At 41.3% G+C, this 18632-nt stretch overlaps 1 protein-coding gene across 1 annotated transcript in view; it reads right to left on the bottom strand.

Moving 5' to 3' along the window:
• LOC103260743 (contactin associated protein like 2) overlaps positions 1–18632 on the bottom strand; it is a 528300-nt gene that overhangs the window by 28274 nt on the left and 481394 nt on the right. The window contains exon 9 of the mRNA XM_008058392.2: positions 13562–13801. Coding sequence (XP_008056583.2) covers positions 13562–13801 — 240 coding nt within the window. The remainder of the gene's footprint in view (positions 1–13561; positions 13802–18632) is intronic.

Below are 18632 nucleotides of genomic sequence, written 5' to 3'. Positions count from 1 at the left end.
GACCCTCCTGGGCAACTTGACGAGACCTCATCTCTACAATAAATCAAAAAATCAGCTGGGTGTGGTAGCGCGCGCCTGTAGTTCCAGCAATGTGGAAGGCTGAGGCGGAAGGATCGCTGGAGCCCAGCAGGTTGAGGCTGCGGTGGCCGGGAGCAGCCACTGCACTCCAGTCTGGGCGACAGAGTGAGACTCCAACTCAAAAAAAAAACCAAAAAAAACCAAGGCCTTGTTCCTCACAGCAAGGTATGTGCTTTATTTTCAGAAAAGCACAGCCCTCATTTTAAAGCAGCATTTTATTCTATATTTTAAAGTAAGTGAACAGCTCATTAAAAATATGGAATCATACTTTTCCATCTTCCCAAATTGAGGCTTCTTCCTGGGATACAGTACCTTCCATGATGACTCGCTTTATGGAGTCACTGAGTCCTGCCCACACTGCGGAGTTAAGTTCATTTCAAGTTTGTTTCAAGTCTGCTTTTTTGTTTTTTGTTTGTTTCAAGTCTGTTTTTCTAGTTGCAAACAGGCAGACCGGTTCTCCTCAAATTTAGAATCAAAGCTTTTTCTCTATCTGGGTGAGCTTCTTTACACAACGGTCATAGGAACCCCGTTCTTTTGTAAGCTTATTGCCACAGTCCTCAGAGTTGTGATTTCATCTCCTAAAAGCTTCGTTCTTTTTCTTTTTTAAAAATTTATTTTATTTTAAAGATGTGGGGTACAATTCAGGATTAGGTACACAAGTGGTCATTGTACAGGTAAAGTTTGGGCCTCCCTTTGGTCTTCACTTCGCCTGGTTTGAGATCAGGTCCCTTATTCATGTTATGTGCCTCCCTCCCCCACCTTCCTGGCAGTTTCCAGCTACTGCCCATCCCTTTCTTATAGTATTATGGTAAATGAGGCTTTGTTGTTTTTCATAAACCACTTTTTTGGGGCATTATATGGGTATTTAATTTTTTCTTTTAGTGATTTTACTTTGAAGGACTTACCAAGGGAACCCCTCTTTTATTTGGCAAGTGATTCTCACCTTGGCTACATATTGGGAGCACCTGGGAGGTCTTACATCCACAGACACCTTCTGAGAGCCTGCTTTAATTTGTCAGGAGTGAAGACCAGATAGATGAAGACCGAGATTTTTGTTGTTGTTGTTTTGGTAGAGACAGGGTCTCATTCTCTCACCCAGGCTGGAGTGCAGTGACATGATCATGGCTTATTGCAGCCTTGACCTCCTAGGCTGAAGCAATCCTCTCACCCCAGCCTCCCGAGTAGCTGGGACTATAGATGTGCACCACCATGACATGCTAATTTTTTTTTTTTTTAGAGAGGGGGTTCCACTCCGTTGCCCAGGCTGGTCTCAAACTCCTGGCCACAAGTGATCCTCCTGCCTTGGCCTCCCAAAGTGCTAGGATTATAGGTGCAAGCCACTGTAACTGGCCATTTGTTAAAACAAAACAAAACAAAACAAAACAGAAATCATTCGGATGGCATCCCTTGCCTCTTACTCTCCCAAAGGAAGATAAAAGTGTTCATCCATGGCAAAAGGCAGCAGTAGCAAAGCAGCACCAAGAGTGACTCCATGCTCAGGGACGAATGTTGCACTGCCTCATAGTTTCAGGTGCTCCACATATTTAGAGAAATTTCTCTAGCAACAAATAGTAGGAGTGATCCATAGAAGTATAGTCTTGAAGGGCTCGGTGGCTCAGCCTGTAATCCCAGCGCTTTGGGAGGCTGAGGTGAGTGGATTGCCTGAGCCCGTGGGTTCAAGACCCGCCTGGGCAACTTGGCGAGACCTCATCTCTACATAAAATAAAAAACTAGCCGGGTGTGGTAGCGCGCGCCTGTAGTTCCAGCTACTCGGAAGGCTGAGGCAGAAGGATGGCCGGAGCCCAGCAGGTCGAGGCTGCGGTGGCCGGGAGCGGCCACTGCACTCCAGTCTGGGCGATGGAGTGAGACTCCAACTCAAAAAAAAAAAAAAAAAAAAAAAGGTACAGTCTTGAAATCGGGATTTTAAAAAGTTCCACAGGGAATTCTAAGGTGTTTCCAAGACTGAGAAGCACTAGATTAGTGCTTTCAAACTGTGATGTGCTGTGGTAAGTCGCTGGAGAATCTTGCTAAAATGTATCTCGTCAGTCTGTCTGGGGTGGGGCCTGAGATCATCCTTCCTACCTTCCCTCCCTCCCTCCTTCCTTTCCTTCTTTAGTAGAGATGCGGCCTCACATTATATTGCCCAGGCTGGTCCTCAGCTCCTGGGCTCAAGTGATCCTCCCGTCTCAGCCTCCGAAAGTGCTGAAATTACAGGCATGCGATACCATACCCAGCTGACATTCTGCATTTCTAACAAGCTTCCAGGTGAGCCGATGCTGCTTGTCCCTGACCATATTTCCAAGGCACCTGATGGAACAATCTTCCAAATGTCTTGTATCAAGCCAGGACTCATCAACTCTCACCTTTATTTTCTCCCTGTCCGACACAGACCCAAAGTACCTCATATTACTTATAGATAGAAATGACACTTTTGTGTGCACGCTGTTGTTTTGTTTATGAATATCTGATAGCAATGATTCTTATTTTATGCAAACATTAAAAGATTATTTGAGAAACACAAGTCACACCAGGCTGGAATGATATACCCAGCTCACAAATACCAGATCACAATTGCTGACATAGGAATGCACTTAGAACCTGAGTTGGTATGAACATGATTTTCTTTTCTTTTTATTTTTTATACACACACACACACACACACACGCACGCACGCATGCACGCACACACACACGCACATATGTAAGACTTCTGGAAAATGAGGCTGTCATAATTCCTTTTTCAGGTGGCTTTTACTCCCAGGAAGAAGAGCAAGAAATCTTCCATAAAATTCCTCTCTAGGGAAGATTTACGGCCATGAAGGAGATGCAAAGGTCACACGCCTGCATGAACAAACATTGCCACAAACTTTCTTATCTCTCATTTATTCTTTTAGAAACCCACATGTTCTTCCCATAGAGGCCTTTTCTCACCCTAACCCCTTACTAAGTTAGGTGTATAGGACTCTAGCTTTAACCATTTATTAATATCAAGTTACTTCTTTTATAAATGTCTGTATGCATAGGAATACAATATGATATATAGTGTAATATAATATACTAATGAGGATTTTTAAAATCTTTTTTTTTTTAGTGTCTTGCTTTGATCACCCAGACTGGAGTGTGGCACAATCATAGCTCTGCTGCCTTGAACTTCTGGCCTCAGAAGATCCTCCTTGCCTCAGCCTCCTGAGTAGCTGGGACAACAGATGCACACCACCATGACTGACTAACTTTTAAAGTTTTGTAGAAACAGGGTCTTGCTATGTTGCCCAGGCTGGTCTTGAGCTTCTGGAATCAAGCAATCCTCCCCCCTTGGCATCCCAAAGTGCTGGGATTACAGGCATGAACCACCGTGTCAGGCCTCATCTGGTACTCTACCTTTTGTTGGCTTAATTTGCAGACGTCCAGGTACTAAATGTAAGAGAGTAGAGAAATAGTTTTTCTTCCCTAACACTGAGCCACTGGAGGTAGGTATTAAGTAACCTTCCCTCTTGTCTATGTCTGTCCTCTGTCCCCCTCCAGGTCCTCTCCCCACATTTCCTCTCATGTTCCCATTCATCTAAAAGAAACAAAATGATCAAATCATGTTATTTATATAAGCCTTCTGCCCATCATTTGTAAGCTGTTTTCTGTGCTTTTAATTAGGTTCATAAAACAGATGCATATCTGTGTGTGTGTATATATATATATATATATTGAGGTAGAGTCTCACTCCATCACCCAGGCTAAAGTGCAGTGGCATGCTCATGGCCACCCCAGCATTGACCTGCTGGATTCCAGTGATTCTTCTGCCTCAGCCTTCCAAGTAGCTGGAACTACAGGTGTGTGCTACCAGGCCTGGCTAATTTTCGATTTATTGTAGAGATGAGGTCTCGCCAAGTTTTCGGGGCTGGTCTTAAACCCACAGGCTCAGGCAATCCGCTTACCTCAGCCTCTCAAAATGCTGGGATTACAGGTTGAGTCACTGAGCCCTACCAGATACATATTTTTAAATAAGAATTTCCCCAATTATACAAACGGTGGATGACTGGGTTGATATTGCAGCTGGTCAACACTGGGCCAGAACACCCCAAGTGTGAGTGGACATTTTAATGCAAAGGAACCTCATATTACCTAGCAAAGGCCTATCATGGTATTGGAGTACAGAATTTTTATTTGAGCACTGAATAATAACAGAAATGGTTCCTATATATATTTTCATGAGTCAATCAAAAGAATGAAACCACCATGCACAAAGCATATTTTTTTAAAACAAAGGAACTAGTTTGGTGTGGTGGCTCATACCTGTAATCTAAGCACTTTGGGAGGCCAAGGTGGGAGGATTGCTTGAGGTCAGAAATTCAAGACCAGCCTGGGCAATAGAGTGAGACCTAGTCACTCTAAAAAAGAAAGAAAAATTCAGGAAAAGATGGCATCAGTGCCAGTTGGACTGTGTGAACCCCTGTGTGAGTGAATGAGTCTATGGACAAATTTTTATGTGTGTCTGTGTGTAAGTGGGCATGTGAGTGACTGACTTAATGGGGACTTGGGAGCAAGCAGCCAGGGCTCTCCTGGTGAAGCAGTTGGTGCCGCAGCTGCTCTGCTTGGACCCTATACCTCCCGGGGTGCAGAAGGCAAGCACCATTTTCTAAAATCAACAAATCTTTTCCTGGGGAGAAGCTTCTGGGAGCAATGGCCATTGCTAGACTACCCAACCACCACAATGCCAGGCTGGACACTGGCAGCAAGGGCTGAGGAGGGAGCTCTGTGAAGGAGTCAGAGGCAGAGTCCCACTGGAGAAGATGAAACAGACACCCTGCCACCATCTTGAAAACTGGGTAGGGAAATACTCTGGTTTGCTCACCATGGAGCAACAGACTCACTCTCTGTGACTGGCAGGTTAACCACTCAGGGGTTGATTGTGACCTGGAGGGAATATCCTGAAAGCACAAACTTTGGAGGGAATCTCAAGTGCTCCACTCCCTACCCTGATCCAGCCATGGGACTAAGGGTGTGACCAAAAAAGGATGAGGAAGACCCTGTGTGTCCTGGGCTGACCCAACCCACCTCTCCCCAGCATTACTTTGAATGTCAGACCCACATGACTGGGACACGTCTGAGAGGAACAAGCCCAGGTGGGGTCTGGATGGTGGCTGTGCTAGGAGAACTCTACTCTGAGATAAGCTTGGCTGGGGCACCCACCACCAGTACCTGGGGAGGAGGCAATCTTGCATCTCCCCACTAAAGGGGATCCCCCTGACCTTACGAGAATGAGAGGGGAGGAATGATGCCCCACTTACTTCCACTGTTCCCTCCTCACCCACTGGGCCATGTGGCAGGGAGATTGGGAATGATCTCGCAGCCCCACAGGAGATGGCAGGTGGGCTTACCTGTCAGCAGCTGAGAGGAACAATTACAGAACTTGCCATAAGAGGGTAGTTAGTGTTCAGAAATCCTTTTTAAATTATTTTTTTCTTTTTGTTCTTCTTTTGTTTTGGTTTCGTGTGTGTGTGTGTGTGTGTGTGTGTGTGTGTGCATGTGTGTTCAATTTGCATTCCTCCCTTTTCTTCTTCTTCCTCCTTTGTTTTTTGTTGTTCATGTGTGTGTATTTGGTTTTCCTGTTTTGTGTGTGTGTGTGTTTTCTTTGCTGTTTTTTTTTTTGTTCTTGTTTTCACTTTTGCTTTTCTGTGGTTTATTTTATTTTTTATTATTTAGGTCCCTTCTATTTCATTCTACTTTTCTCTGTTCTCCTCATTGCTGTTACTTTATCTTGGACTAAGGGGATACATTCAAGTACCCATTGCATCATCATATAGAGTGGTGGTGGAGAGTGGGTCTCAGGAGACCCATACAGGAGTCAGTGAACATCATAACTTGCAAGTAGCTTCTGAATCCTCGCTCCTTACCCTCCATTTTATTTGACTTTCAAAACTACAAGAAACAGCAAAGCTTCCCATCCCTGGCCCTGTTTCAAAACAGAACAAATTCCAAGGCTTTGATCAGGGCAGAATAAAGGGCTGAGCAAGCAACAGGAGTGAAAGCCCCACTCACTACCACTGAATAATAGAATTAAAGAGAAGAGAAAGAGACCTGTCACAAATGAGGAAAAAATAATGGAAGAACACAGGTAATTCTCAGTGTACCAAAGAGGCAACATTCGAAAAATAAGACCTCAGAGCCCAAACAATGGAAATTGCCAATGATTGACCCCAGAATACAACAGGTATTAGGGAATGTATGAAAAGAGTGAAAAAGACTCAAGAAAGACAAGATGAAACACTGAAAGAACTTGTAACAGAGATTTTGGGCATAAAACTTCATCCAGGAAATAAACAACAAAATGACAAGCATGGAAAGCAGAATCAACCAAGCAGAAGAAAGAATCTCAGAATTTGAAGATGAAAACATGGAATTGACCTGATTTGTTAAAAACATAGAAAACTAAGAAAAAAAGAACAACATCTCCAAGATATGAGCAATTATATCAAGAATCTGAACTTATGCCTGGTTGGTATCCCAGAAAAAGAAAGGGAAATGGAGAACACCTTGGAACAAGTATTTCAGGAGGTTATCCAAGAAAACTTCTCCTGTCTCACCAGAGATGTGACTATTCAAACACAAGAGATTCAGAGAACCCCTGCAAGACATCAATGAGAAGATTAATCCCTTGACACATAGTAATTTGCCTACACAACGTACGTATAAAAGAAAAAATCCTAAAGGCAGTGAGAGAGAAAGGTTAGACTATCTACTGTGGAAGACCAATCAGAATAGCAGCAGACTTATTAGCAGAAACACTATAAGCTAGAAGGAACTGGAGTCCAATTTTCAAAGTCCTCAAAGATAAACAATTTCTTTCTTTCTTTGTTCCTTTCTTTCTTTTTGAGTCAGAGTCTCACTGTTGCCCAGGCTGGAGAGCAGTAGCACACTCACAGTCACTGCAGCCATGACCTGCTGGGCTCAGATGATCCTTCCACCTCAGTTTTCCAAGTAGATAGAACCATAGGTGCATGCCCCCATGCCCGGCTAATTTTTTGATTTAGTGTAGAGACAAAGTCTCACCAAGTTGTCCAGGCTGGTCTCAAACCCCTGGGCTCAGGCAATCTTCTTGCCTTGACTTCCCAAAGTGCTGGGATTACAGGTGTGAGCCACTGTGCTCATCTAAAGATAAACAATTTCAATTAAGAATTTCCTATCTAGACAAACTCAGCTTCATCAGTGATGGAGAATTAAAATCCTTTGCAGACATCCAATCCCTAAAAGATTATGCTACTCCCAGACCAGCTCTACAGGAGATACTCAAGAAGGTATTAAGGTATTATCTACAGGAGATACTCAAGAAGGAAGGAAGAAAAAAAAAAAAAAAAAAGAACAACAATGTTCTTCCCAAGAATGCAGGAAAACAGAATCAACACAGCACACCTCACAACTGCAAAATGGAAAACCCATACATGTATCAACCCAAAAGTTAAACTCTCACATTTCAATAATCAGTCTGAATGTCAATGGATTAAATGTACCACTGAAAAGACATAGAATGGCAAACTGGATAAAAACGACAAAAACAGCAACAACAAAAAACAACCCAATAATATGCTGCCTCCAGCAACACATTTTACTACAAAGGACAGCTACAGTCTCAAAGTTAAAGGATGGAAAACAAACTTTCAGGCAAATGGAAAATAAAAGAGGGAAGGAGTCTTATTTTAATATCAGCCTACTTCAAACTATCAAAAATTAAAAAAGATATGAGGACATTACATAATGATAAATGGTTCAATCCATCAACTATAAATATCCATCCTAAACATGTATGTATACAACACAGGAGCACCTGGATTTATAAAGCAACTACTAAATACACTAAAAAAGAATATTGACTCTAACACTATCATAACTGGGACTTAAATACATCACTAGCAAGCCTAGATAGATCATTGAGGCAAAAAATCAATAAGGAGATCTAGAAACTTAACTTGATGCTTGATCAAATGAACTTAATAGATACCTATAGAGCACTCTACCCAACAACCATGAAATATACATTCTACTTACCAACACATGGAACATACTCTAAGATTGTTCACATCTTTGGGTCATATATCAAGAATAAACAAATTCCATAAGATTGGAATACTCTCAAGCACCTTCTCAGATCACAGTGGAATAAAAATAAAATCATCACAAACAAAATCCCCCAAAACACACGAAGACATGGACACTAAACAGCACAATGCTGAACAACACCTGGGTCAACACAGAAATCAAAAAAGAAATTAAAAGACTATTGGAAACAAATGAAAACAAAGACATATTTTACCAAAACCTCTGGGATGCTATGAAAACAGTATAAAGAGGGGAATTTATATCTCTATGAATGTGCATCAACAAAAGAGAAAGATCACAGGTCAGCAGTCTAACAAATCACCTAAGGGAACTGGAAAGGCAAGACCACCAAAACCCTAACTTCAGCAGAAGAATCCAGATCACCAAAGTAAAAACCCAACTACAGAGTATAGAAGACCAAAATATCATAGAAAAAAATCAATGAAACAGAAAGGATAAATAAGATTGACGGAACGGTAGCCAGATTGACCAAGAAAAAGAGACAAAAACCCAAATAAATACAATAAAAAATGTAAAAGACCAAGTCACAACTGACCCCGAAGAAATATAAATAGAGATTACTATGCATACCTGCATGGAAACAAATTCAATTCAAAAGCCGAAATGAAATGGAAAACTTTCTGACATCACACAATCACCCAAGGTTGAAACAAGAAGAAATAGAGACCTAAATAGACCAATAACAACTCAGGAAGTTGACTCCGTTATAAGAAAACTACCTACCTACAAACAAACAAACAAACAAACAAACAAACAAACAAAATAGCCCTGTACCAGAAGGCTTTCCAGTGGAATTCTACAAAATATACAGGGAGGAGCCGATATCAGTCTACTGAAAGTATTCCAGGCAATGGAGAAAGGTGAACTCTCCCCAAATCATTGTATGAAGCTAACATCACACTAACACCCAAACTGGGCAAAACCCAATAAAGAAAGAGAATACAGACCAACATCTCTGATGAGCATAGATGCAAAAGTTCTCAACAAGATTCTAGCAAATTGGATGCAATAACACATCTAAAAAATTATTCACCATGACCAAGTAGGCTTCATCCCCAGAATGCAGGACTGGTTTAACATCCATAAGACTATAAATGTAATTAAATATATCAACAGATGTAAAAACAAGAATCATGTGATTATATCATTAGATGAAGGAAAGCCTTTTGACAAGATCCAGCATCCATTCTTGATAAAAAACCCTTGAACACCTAGCTATAGAGGAAAATACATTAAAATAGTAAAAACCATCTATGATAAACTCATAACCAACATATTACTAAGTGAACAACATATTACTAAGTGAATGGAAGCATTTCTCCAGAACAAGACAAAACTGTCCACTCTCCCCGCTCCTGTTCCACATAGTGTTGGAAGTCCTAGCTAGAGCAATCAGACAAGAGAAGGATATCAGGGATATACAAATAAGAAAAGAAGTTAAGCTATCCCTCTTTGTGGATGAAATGATCCTATATCTGGAAAATACAATGGAGTTTGTCAAAAACCTCCTTGCACTGATAAAGGACTTAGGCAAAGTCTCAGGGAATAAAATCTACATGCAAATGACAGTTGCATTTTTATACACTAACAACAAAGAGGCAGAGAACCAAATAAAAAGTACAATCCCACTCGCAATAGCCACAAAAAAATGAAGTACCTTGGCATCTTCTTAACCAGAGAAGTGAAAGACCTTTACAATGAAAACTACAAAGCATTGCTCAAATAAATCAAAGAAGTCACAAACAAATGGAAAAATATTTTGTGTTCATGGATTGGAAGAATCAACATTGTTAAGATGTCCATCCTACCCAAGGTAATCTGCAGATTCAATACAATATCCATTAAATTACCATCATTATTCTCCTCAGACCTAGAAACAATACAGAAATTCATATGAAAACAAAAACAACAAATAGCCAAAACAATTCTCAGCAAAAGAAACAAAGAGACACTCTCAGACTTTAAACTTTATTATAAGCTTACAATAATCAAAATAACCTGGTATTGGTATAAGAACAGGCCTATAGACCAATGGAACAGAATAGAGATTCCGGAAGCAAAACCTCAATATCTCAATCACTCATTGACAAAGCCTCCACCAGCAACCACTGGGGGAGAGGAGAACCTATTCAGTAAATGGTGCTGGGAAAACTGGCTGACCACATGCAGAAAATTCAAACAGGATCCCTACCTATCAGCATACACAAAAATACAAATGGATCAAAGACCCAGACATAAAACCTCAAACTATAAGAATCTTAGAAAATGCAGAAGACATCCTTATAGAATTGGAATAGGCAGCCAATTTCTGATCAAAACCCCAGATACCCATGCCATAAGAAATAAGATAGACAAGTGGGACCTCATCAAACTGAAAAGCTTCTGCAAAGCAAAAGAAACCATCAAGAGAGTGGGGAGGCAGCCCACATAATGGGAAAAAAATATTTGCCAAGTGTATATCTGACAAAGGCCTAACATCCAGGATTTGCAAGGAACTCAAATGTGCTAAAAAGGAAAAAACAAACAACCCCATTAAAAAATGGGCAAAAGACATGATTAGATAAGTCTCAAAAGAAGATATGCGAGCAGCCAATAGAAAAAATGCTCAGTCTCACTAACCATCAGAGAAATGCAAATCAAAACCACATTGAGATACCACCTAACTCCAGTAAGTATGACCATTATTAATGAAATAAAAAACAATAGATGCTGGAGAGGATGTGGAGAAAAGGGAATGCTTCTACACTGTTGGTGGGAGTGCAAATTAATTCAACCTCTATGGAAAACAGTGTGACGATTTCAAAAAGAACTAGAAATTGACCTTCCATATGACCCAGCAATCCCCTTCTGGGAATCTAACTGGAGAAACTCAGAGCATTCTACAAAAGAGTTACCTTCGCACTCATGTTTATTGCAGCACTATTCACAATAGCAAAAACATGGAACCAACCATGCTGCCCATGAAAACTAGACTGGATTAAAAAATGTGGTACATATACACAATGGAATATTATGCAGCCATGAAGGACAAAATTATGGACTTTGCAATAACTTGGATGGATTTGAAGTCTATCATATTCAGTGATCTATCACAGAAACAAAAAATGAGTACCATATATTCTCATTCATAAGTGAACTCTGAATACCTGTCATAAGACTACAAAAAAAGGATTGGCAGTAGTGGGACACTGCCAGCGGGGGGTGGGGGGGGACACATAACATCAATAAGAGTGCCTGATTCTAATCCAGGTGAAGTGAGATCCAATGGGAGGTTCCAAACTTCACCTATACCTAAACCATTCATGTAAGTAATTCTGACTTGTACCCCACAATTTTAAAATAAAATAAAATAAAAATTAGGCTGGCACCATGCTGTGTGCTTGTAATCCAAGCTATAGCTAGCTACTTGGGAGGCTGAGGTGGAAAGATGACCCGAGGAGGTTGAGGCTGCGGTGAGTCATGATTGTGCTACTGCTTTCCAGTCTAGGTGAAAGAATGAGACTCTGATGCAAAAAAAAAAAAGGAACTAAACTATTTGTTCCCTACAGTAGTATCTCACAGACCTTAAAAGCAAACCATTTTGCTAATTAAGTCAGATAAATATGAACTCCTATTGGCCTGAGGTAGGATCTACATGTTTTTCAAATTAGTTTCTTAGACCGCACTTGCTCGTAGTCTCGGGCAGTGAGTACCTGTAGCAGGATAAGGACTTGTGCATTTATTTCAAAGATCAGTCTGACTCTATGTCCATTGTGACATTTGGAGGAATTATCTGAGACATCTCTTTCCTCTGTGGCCCGGACATGTCTTTTTTTCTCTCATATTTTTGCTCTGACTTTTTTTCTTTCAGCTTCAGGAATGCCTTCCTTTGTTCAAGCCAGCCCATGAGGAAAGAACCAGCCTGCTGTGTAATCCTAACAACATTCATAAAAGGGAATTCTTCCTAAATCCCCTTGGCACACAGCACCTTCATCAAGTTCTAGGAATCCATGTGCGAGGAACAAAGAGGATTGTTTAGTCTGTAAATTGGCTGTTCTGACAATGGAGCAATTCTGGCTTCTTTTTCAGCTTCACAGAGCTCCACAGCACAATCCTGGCAAGGAATCACAATGACGCTAGCTGCACTGAAACTGACAAACACGTGTGCAGGGCTGGAGTAGGATTAAAGCAATCAAATGCACACTGTTAATAGGATGAACTGCTATGAATTACAAGTTTGCATTGGGGAAGGATTTGAAAGCCTCTGCTGGACATTTTCAAGCATTATAACAAATAGTGTCCAATATAACAGTGACCATGATTATTATTAATATTATTGCAGCTAAACTTTTTAAAAATGCTTGCTTCATACCTGTGATTGTGCCTTTAAACACATCATTTCAAATGGAATTCCATTTGTTAGGTCTTACTGTCTCTATTTTAGAAATGGGAAGACTGAGGAATGAGGTGATGAGACCTGCCCCAGTTTAATCTGCTGGTGAGAGGCAGTGAGAGTGCTGGAATCCCTGCCTTGTCGTCATGTTGCTCCGTACCTCATCCTCTTCCTGTTTTTAGCATCTGCAATATCATATGTTACTGGGAGATCTGTTGAATGTTAGATTTGGGGGTCACTTGGAGGTGACACCTCCATCCTTCACCTTATAGGTGAAAAAGCTGAGGCTTAGAGAGGTCATCTGAGTAGCCCAAGGTCAATTTAGGTAATCTAGGAGCAGGACCTAAGTAAGTCTCCCAAGATAAAATCTAATGGGCTCTCTACCACCTGTTGTCATATAGTCATCAGCTTTTCATTCCATTGGTTTTGCAGCCCAACAGCTGCATTTTTTTCATTTGAATTCTATTCTCTGTTTTCAAATTACATGGCTTATCACTTGCAGAAGTGGGATTAAATCCACTGAATTTTGCTTAAATGCATCTCTTAAAGATCTGGAAGCCTATGGTATTATTATTAAGGTATTATTCATATAAATACAAGAGCAGGAGATGAGTCCTTATAACGCTTTGGGTAAATCTCTTTTGATATTAAAACATAATTAATGACTCTATAAGACTATGTGACTTCAAGTTACGGAGAGTCAGAAGAAGTAAAAGCGAGGAAGTGATTTGATCAAATCATCCCATAGTCATGTTGCATACATCAGTGTAGCCATCTCGTAATTTATTGCAAACGAAGAGTCAATAATTCCTATGTTCTTTACCTTTGATTGCTTCTGGCCCTGAGTATAAGATGTGCTGAGTGCTGCACAGAGAATGTTCCTTTGCTCTTTCTTAATTCTCTAACGATATTACCAGTGAGGTTCTGATGTTAAACCCATTTTCAGTTGAGGAAACTGAGGTTTAAAGAAATAAAGCATTCTACCTAAGATGGCGGTAGATATTACCTGAATCCAAGTGATCCAGGTGCCAGGGGTCGGTGGCCGACGACATGGGGGAGAGTGTCAGTGGCGAGGCCCCGCAGTTGGATTCTACCAGCTCCCCCTGGACGTGGACGTGAGCCGAGGTGTTTGTCTGCCTCAAGGCTGCCTTGAGAGGGGCGATCTGGTTGAACTGGACTCTGGAGAGACAACCAGTGAATCCTGGGGTGTTGTATTTGTGAATCTCTTGGTCAATCTTCCCTGTTTCTAAAAGAAAAAGAAAGAGAAAGTAAAAAATTTTATCTCACTTGCAATGTTCTGGCTGTACAGTATACTCATCTTTGAATGTTTGTGTCCAATTGCACTCTTAGATGTTATAATTGTTTTAGATGAGATATTAATGACTTGATAAGACTCAGGGCTGCAGATATCACTTTAAAAGAATCCCGTGTTACCAAAGAATGTAGGAGGGTAAGAATAAGACTCTATTTCATAAAACAAAATACATTCATGAGTACCTCCTGGCTACTTAACAGGTTGCTGAATCTAACAACACTCACTTCTGATCAATTTTTCTCCTTGATTTTTCTCATGCTTCCCTGACCTTCTTATCATAGTGAACAAGGTCCCCTGTTCAGTCCTCCTGGCAAATTATGGTTCTGCTTTGTATGATTTACTTCTTTTCTTCTTCAGAATTCTTTATTTGAAAGAAAGAAGGGGGAGGAGAAAGAAAAGAAAAGAAAAGAAAGAAAGAAAGAAAAAAGAAAGAAAGAAAGAAAAGAGTCCTGTAGCCTATAATTGGGTATTTCCTTTTTTCAGAATCCAATCCTCTCGGAATTCCAAGGATTATGGAATTCCTGCTAATAGTGTCTGATGGAGGTTTTGGAAGTCAGGACACTTGCCCCATTCAATCACAAACATACATATAAGTTTATGAATCACCACCTCCCCCCAGTCTGTAAGCACAGCATCTTCTCAAGGTGACACTCAGTTCAAGGGTGAGTCTAGTAGAGACATTTCCAAGGTCCCAATGTACAATGTCACCACACATTATTATATCAGTGAAATCAGTGTCTTTTGGTCCTCTGCTCCAAGTTTTATTAATTTTTATGTTTATAGATTCAGGGGTACATGGGCAGGTTTGTTACATGGATATATTGTGTAGTGGTGAGGTCTGGGCTTCTAGTGTATCCATTACCTGGATAGTGAACATTGTACTCAAAAAGCAACTTTTCTCTTGCCCTTCCCACCCTCTCCATTTCGGGGTCCCTGTTGTCTGTCATTCCCCTCTGTATGTCCATGGACAACCACTGCTTACTCCACTTATAAGTGAGAACATGTGGTATTTTATTTTGTTTCTCAGTTATTCACCCCAAGTTTTAGAACCTGTTGAACAGAAATCAACATTGAAGGGTCCTTAAGTGCTGAAGAGCTCTTGGCTAGTAAGCCAGGCAGACTGACCTCAGAGTTTTTTAACCACTACCATTTTCTGAACTGAGAAACAAATTGTGTATTTGATAAAATTATCACAGTCTGTGGTAAAACAGGGGAGTGTGTTTGCATAGGGTTCTGGAATATGTGCAGAAGAGATAACACTAGAACTAGGTTTTGAGGATGAAAGGAAAGAGAACTCCAGACCCAGCTTATGATGGGGGCTTGCTATGTTCAGGGATCTGATGGGGCCAGAGCTCAGGGTCAGATGGGGAAGGACCTTGAATGCCACTTGAAGATGCTTCTACCACCAGTAGGATATTCAAAGATGTTTAAGTTGCAGAGAACTGCGTTGGGAATGGTATTAGAAAGATAATTCCAGTCAGGCTTGGTGGCTCAGCCTATAATCCCAGCACTTTGGGAGACTGAGGAGAGTGGATTGCTTGAGACTGCGGGTTTGAGACCAGCCCAGGCAACATGGCGAGACCTCTTCTCTACAATAAATCAAAGCACACCTGTAGTTCCATTTACTTGGAAGGCCGAGGCGGAAGGACCGCAGGAGCCCAGCAGGTTGCCGCTGGGGTGGCTGTTGAGTGTGCCACTGCACTCCAGCCTGGGAGATGGAGTGAGACTCTAACTCCAAAAAAAAAAAAAAAAACAAAAAAAAGATAGTTCCAGTGGCAGCGTCACTTAGCTCTTCAGGCCTTGCCAACTTCCTGGGCCAAGAACAAGGATTCTTTTAGCTGCAGTGCTGAGGCAGGGTTATGCTCACCTTTGCCTAAAGTTATTATATTATCTATGTGAATCAGTTTCCATTTTGTTCCCTCTGCTTTTTTTTTGAGTTGGAGTCTCACTCCGTCGTCCAGGCTGGAGTGCAGTGACACACTCAACAGCCACCCCAGCGGCAACCTGCTGGGCTCCTGCGATTCTTCCTCCTCAGCCTTCCAGGTAGATGGAACTACAGGCATGCTTGGATTTATTGTAGAGATGAGGTCTCGCCATGTTGTCTGGGCTGGTCTCGAACTCGCGGTCTCTTTGGGGCTCTGGAGTGCGGTGGTACACTCACAGCCACTCCAGCATCAACCTGCTGGGCTCTGGCGATCCTTCTGCCTCAGCCTTCCAAGTAGCCACAGGTGCGCGCTACCTCGCCTGGCTAATATTTGATTTATTATAGAGACACGGTCTCGCCAAGTTGCCAAGGCTGGTCTCGAACCGCAGGTTCAAGCAATCCACTGGCCTCGGTCTCCCTAAGTGCTGGGATTACAGGCTGAGCCACCAAGCCTGGCCTGCGTAGGGAATTTTTGACTCAGGTCAATTTCATATGGTCTCTGACACAGGTTTCCAAACTTTAACGAGGGTAGGTTTCCCCGTGACAACACAGAAAATCCACTGTTCTCTGAGGGTTCTCAACTCAGCATGGCATCTCCACTTCTTAAAGAGCTGTCTTCCCCTTAGTGTCTCCCTCTGAGATGGCCTCTGGAGAGGGGAGCCCAGGGAGTGGGTTTCTGATAGTGGATCAGGGACAGAGGAATAGTGGACAGCAGCAGAGGTTCCTGTGGGCAGTGAGCACTGGTGGAGATGTCAACTGGACAGGCAGAAGGCAAGAGGAGACCTGTGGATGACCTACGTGTGCTTTCCCATTCTCTTTGGGGCTCTTTCTTTCTCTTCTTCTTATTGGAGGAAATCCTCAGTGTTTCGACTCTTGTTCCTTTCTTGAAAAGTTACTGGCCACCAAATCAAGGATTCTGAAGCCCAGGAGAACAGAACCAGTATTTCCAAATCTTCAGAGTGTCCCAAATCTAATTGATATGCCTCTTTCCTAAAGACTCTTGACTGGGACCCATTTCCCTGGGGGCCTAAGATGGCAATAAATGCTTTTTATTTTAGGACCTGATGGTTCCATCTCAGGGCCATGTGATAATAGCAGTATTAGAGCACCTACTATAAACCAAAGCCAGAACATGTGGGGGGTACTGTGCTTAGTAATTTTTATGCAGTATCTCATTAGATCTCCTGACAGCCCTCTGAGCTAGCTAGGATTACCCTCACTTCACAGATGGGGAAACTGAGGCTTAGAGAAGCAAAGTATTTGTCAATGAATAAACATTTGTGTATCTTATAAAAAGCAGATAAGTCAAATGTTTTGTATTAGTCACAATTTCTCTCTGAAAGAGACTATATTATGGGTTTTTTTTTGGTATATATATGTGGATTTTTAGCATTTCTAGTCAGGGACTCTATAGAAATGGTAACATGAGGTTTTTAGAAAAATAATTAAATGGTTATTAGAACTGCTTTAGGACCATGTTTCATTAGAGCCTAAATCAATAATTTGTTTTTCAAAAATGTGGTGAACTGATGTCAAATCTTTGCCAGTATCATTTCAGGCATCAGCAAGTTCTGTAAATGCTTGTCTGGAACAAGATCCTATATTTCTTAAGAATATCTATAAATGATAGTGTAGCTATCACTTTAGTGCATTTGAATTTATTACAAGGAAATTATGTTAATTTATAAAATTGATTGGACTAGTCTCATACTAAAATCAAATATTAAAATACCATTTGCTATAAGAAATTACTTTCTATTTGGAGATATCTTAGCTAAGGCATTATTTGGGGGAGAAAATCTGCTTTAAAAAATGCAAATTTTAGAAATGAGGTACAATCCCTTCTGAAATTAACTTCTCAAGCTGCAATCAGTACTTGTGTCTTATACTTCTAATGATATGGGTTACAGAAAATAGACCACTTAAAATACTGACACAATTCTGAGTAAAACCTTAAAATGAGATGCTCATGACAGTCTTTTTAAGCAATTATATTGGCAGTGCATTAGCACGCTTTCCTGGCTCTCGCTCTCAATCAGTTGCTGAATGCCAAGTGACAGGAGTGTTGTGAGAAATGAAAAGAGAAAAGGGCACCTGAACTGGAAACATGGGGAGAATGAAGGCAGCTCTGTGCAGGACAGACTTGTGCTCGAGGCGTCGTGTACATGCACGAGTGCCTCTTTGGTGACTGGGCAAGCTTTTATATGCAGCTTCTTAAGAGAGATTTCTCAATTTCCTTTGAGACTACTTAAATTGATCTATATATTCTTCTTGGGTATCCCATGGAATTTATTCACCAGCTGATTTTTGCTAGGTTTTATACCCTTTAGTTTCTTATTCATATTCTTTTTTGGGGAGGGGCATGTGATATTATGAAGTATAAAATATCACTGTACACGAATTCTTTTGCTTTTTAAGACACAGAAACAAAAGATCTTAGAATGTCAAGGAGACCTAATTTAACACTTTTGATACATATATATTGTATGCCCTTCACTGTGCTAGGACATCACCCTTCTTAGAATCTCTGGGGTCAACACAGATGGCCAACCTTGCTCTCAGTTCTAACAGCACACTGTTGCTCCACAGAGACTAGGTAGCACAACTGACCTCAAAGTGTGGTACACCCTCTCTTCCTTCTCTCTGTTCTGGGGTGCAGTGTGTCCCGCTGGTGGCAATAGGGGTTAAGTCATTCACAGGATGAGGAAGTTATTCCCTCCTCAGTTCCCCTTCAATACTTCAAAGATTCTTGGGTGTCTAAGGCCATACCACCCTGAAAGCACCCGATCTTGTCAAAGAGTCTTGTGTCGCCTCGGTTTGAGGTTAGACTGTGTTTGT

The sequence above is a fragment of the Carlito syrichta genome, unplaced genomic scaffold (genome assembly GCF_000164805.1).
Source record: "Carlito syrichta isolate Samal-C Ts95f unplaced genomic scaffold, Tarsius_syrichta-2.0.1 Scaffold303324, whole genome shotgun sequence".
In the NCBI taxonomy this organism is placed as follows: Eukaryota; Metazoa; Chordata; class Mammalia; order Primates; family Tarsiidae; genus Carlito; species Carlito syrichta.
This window is presented reverse-complemented; position numbering and strand designations above follow the sequence as displayed.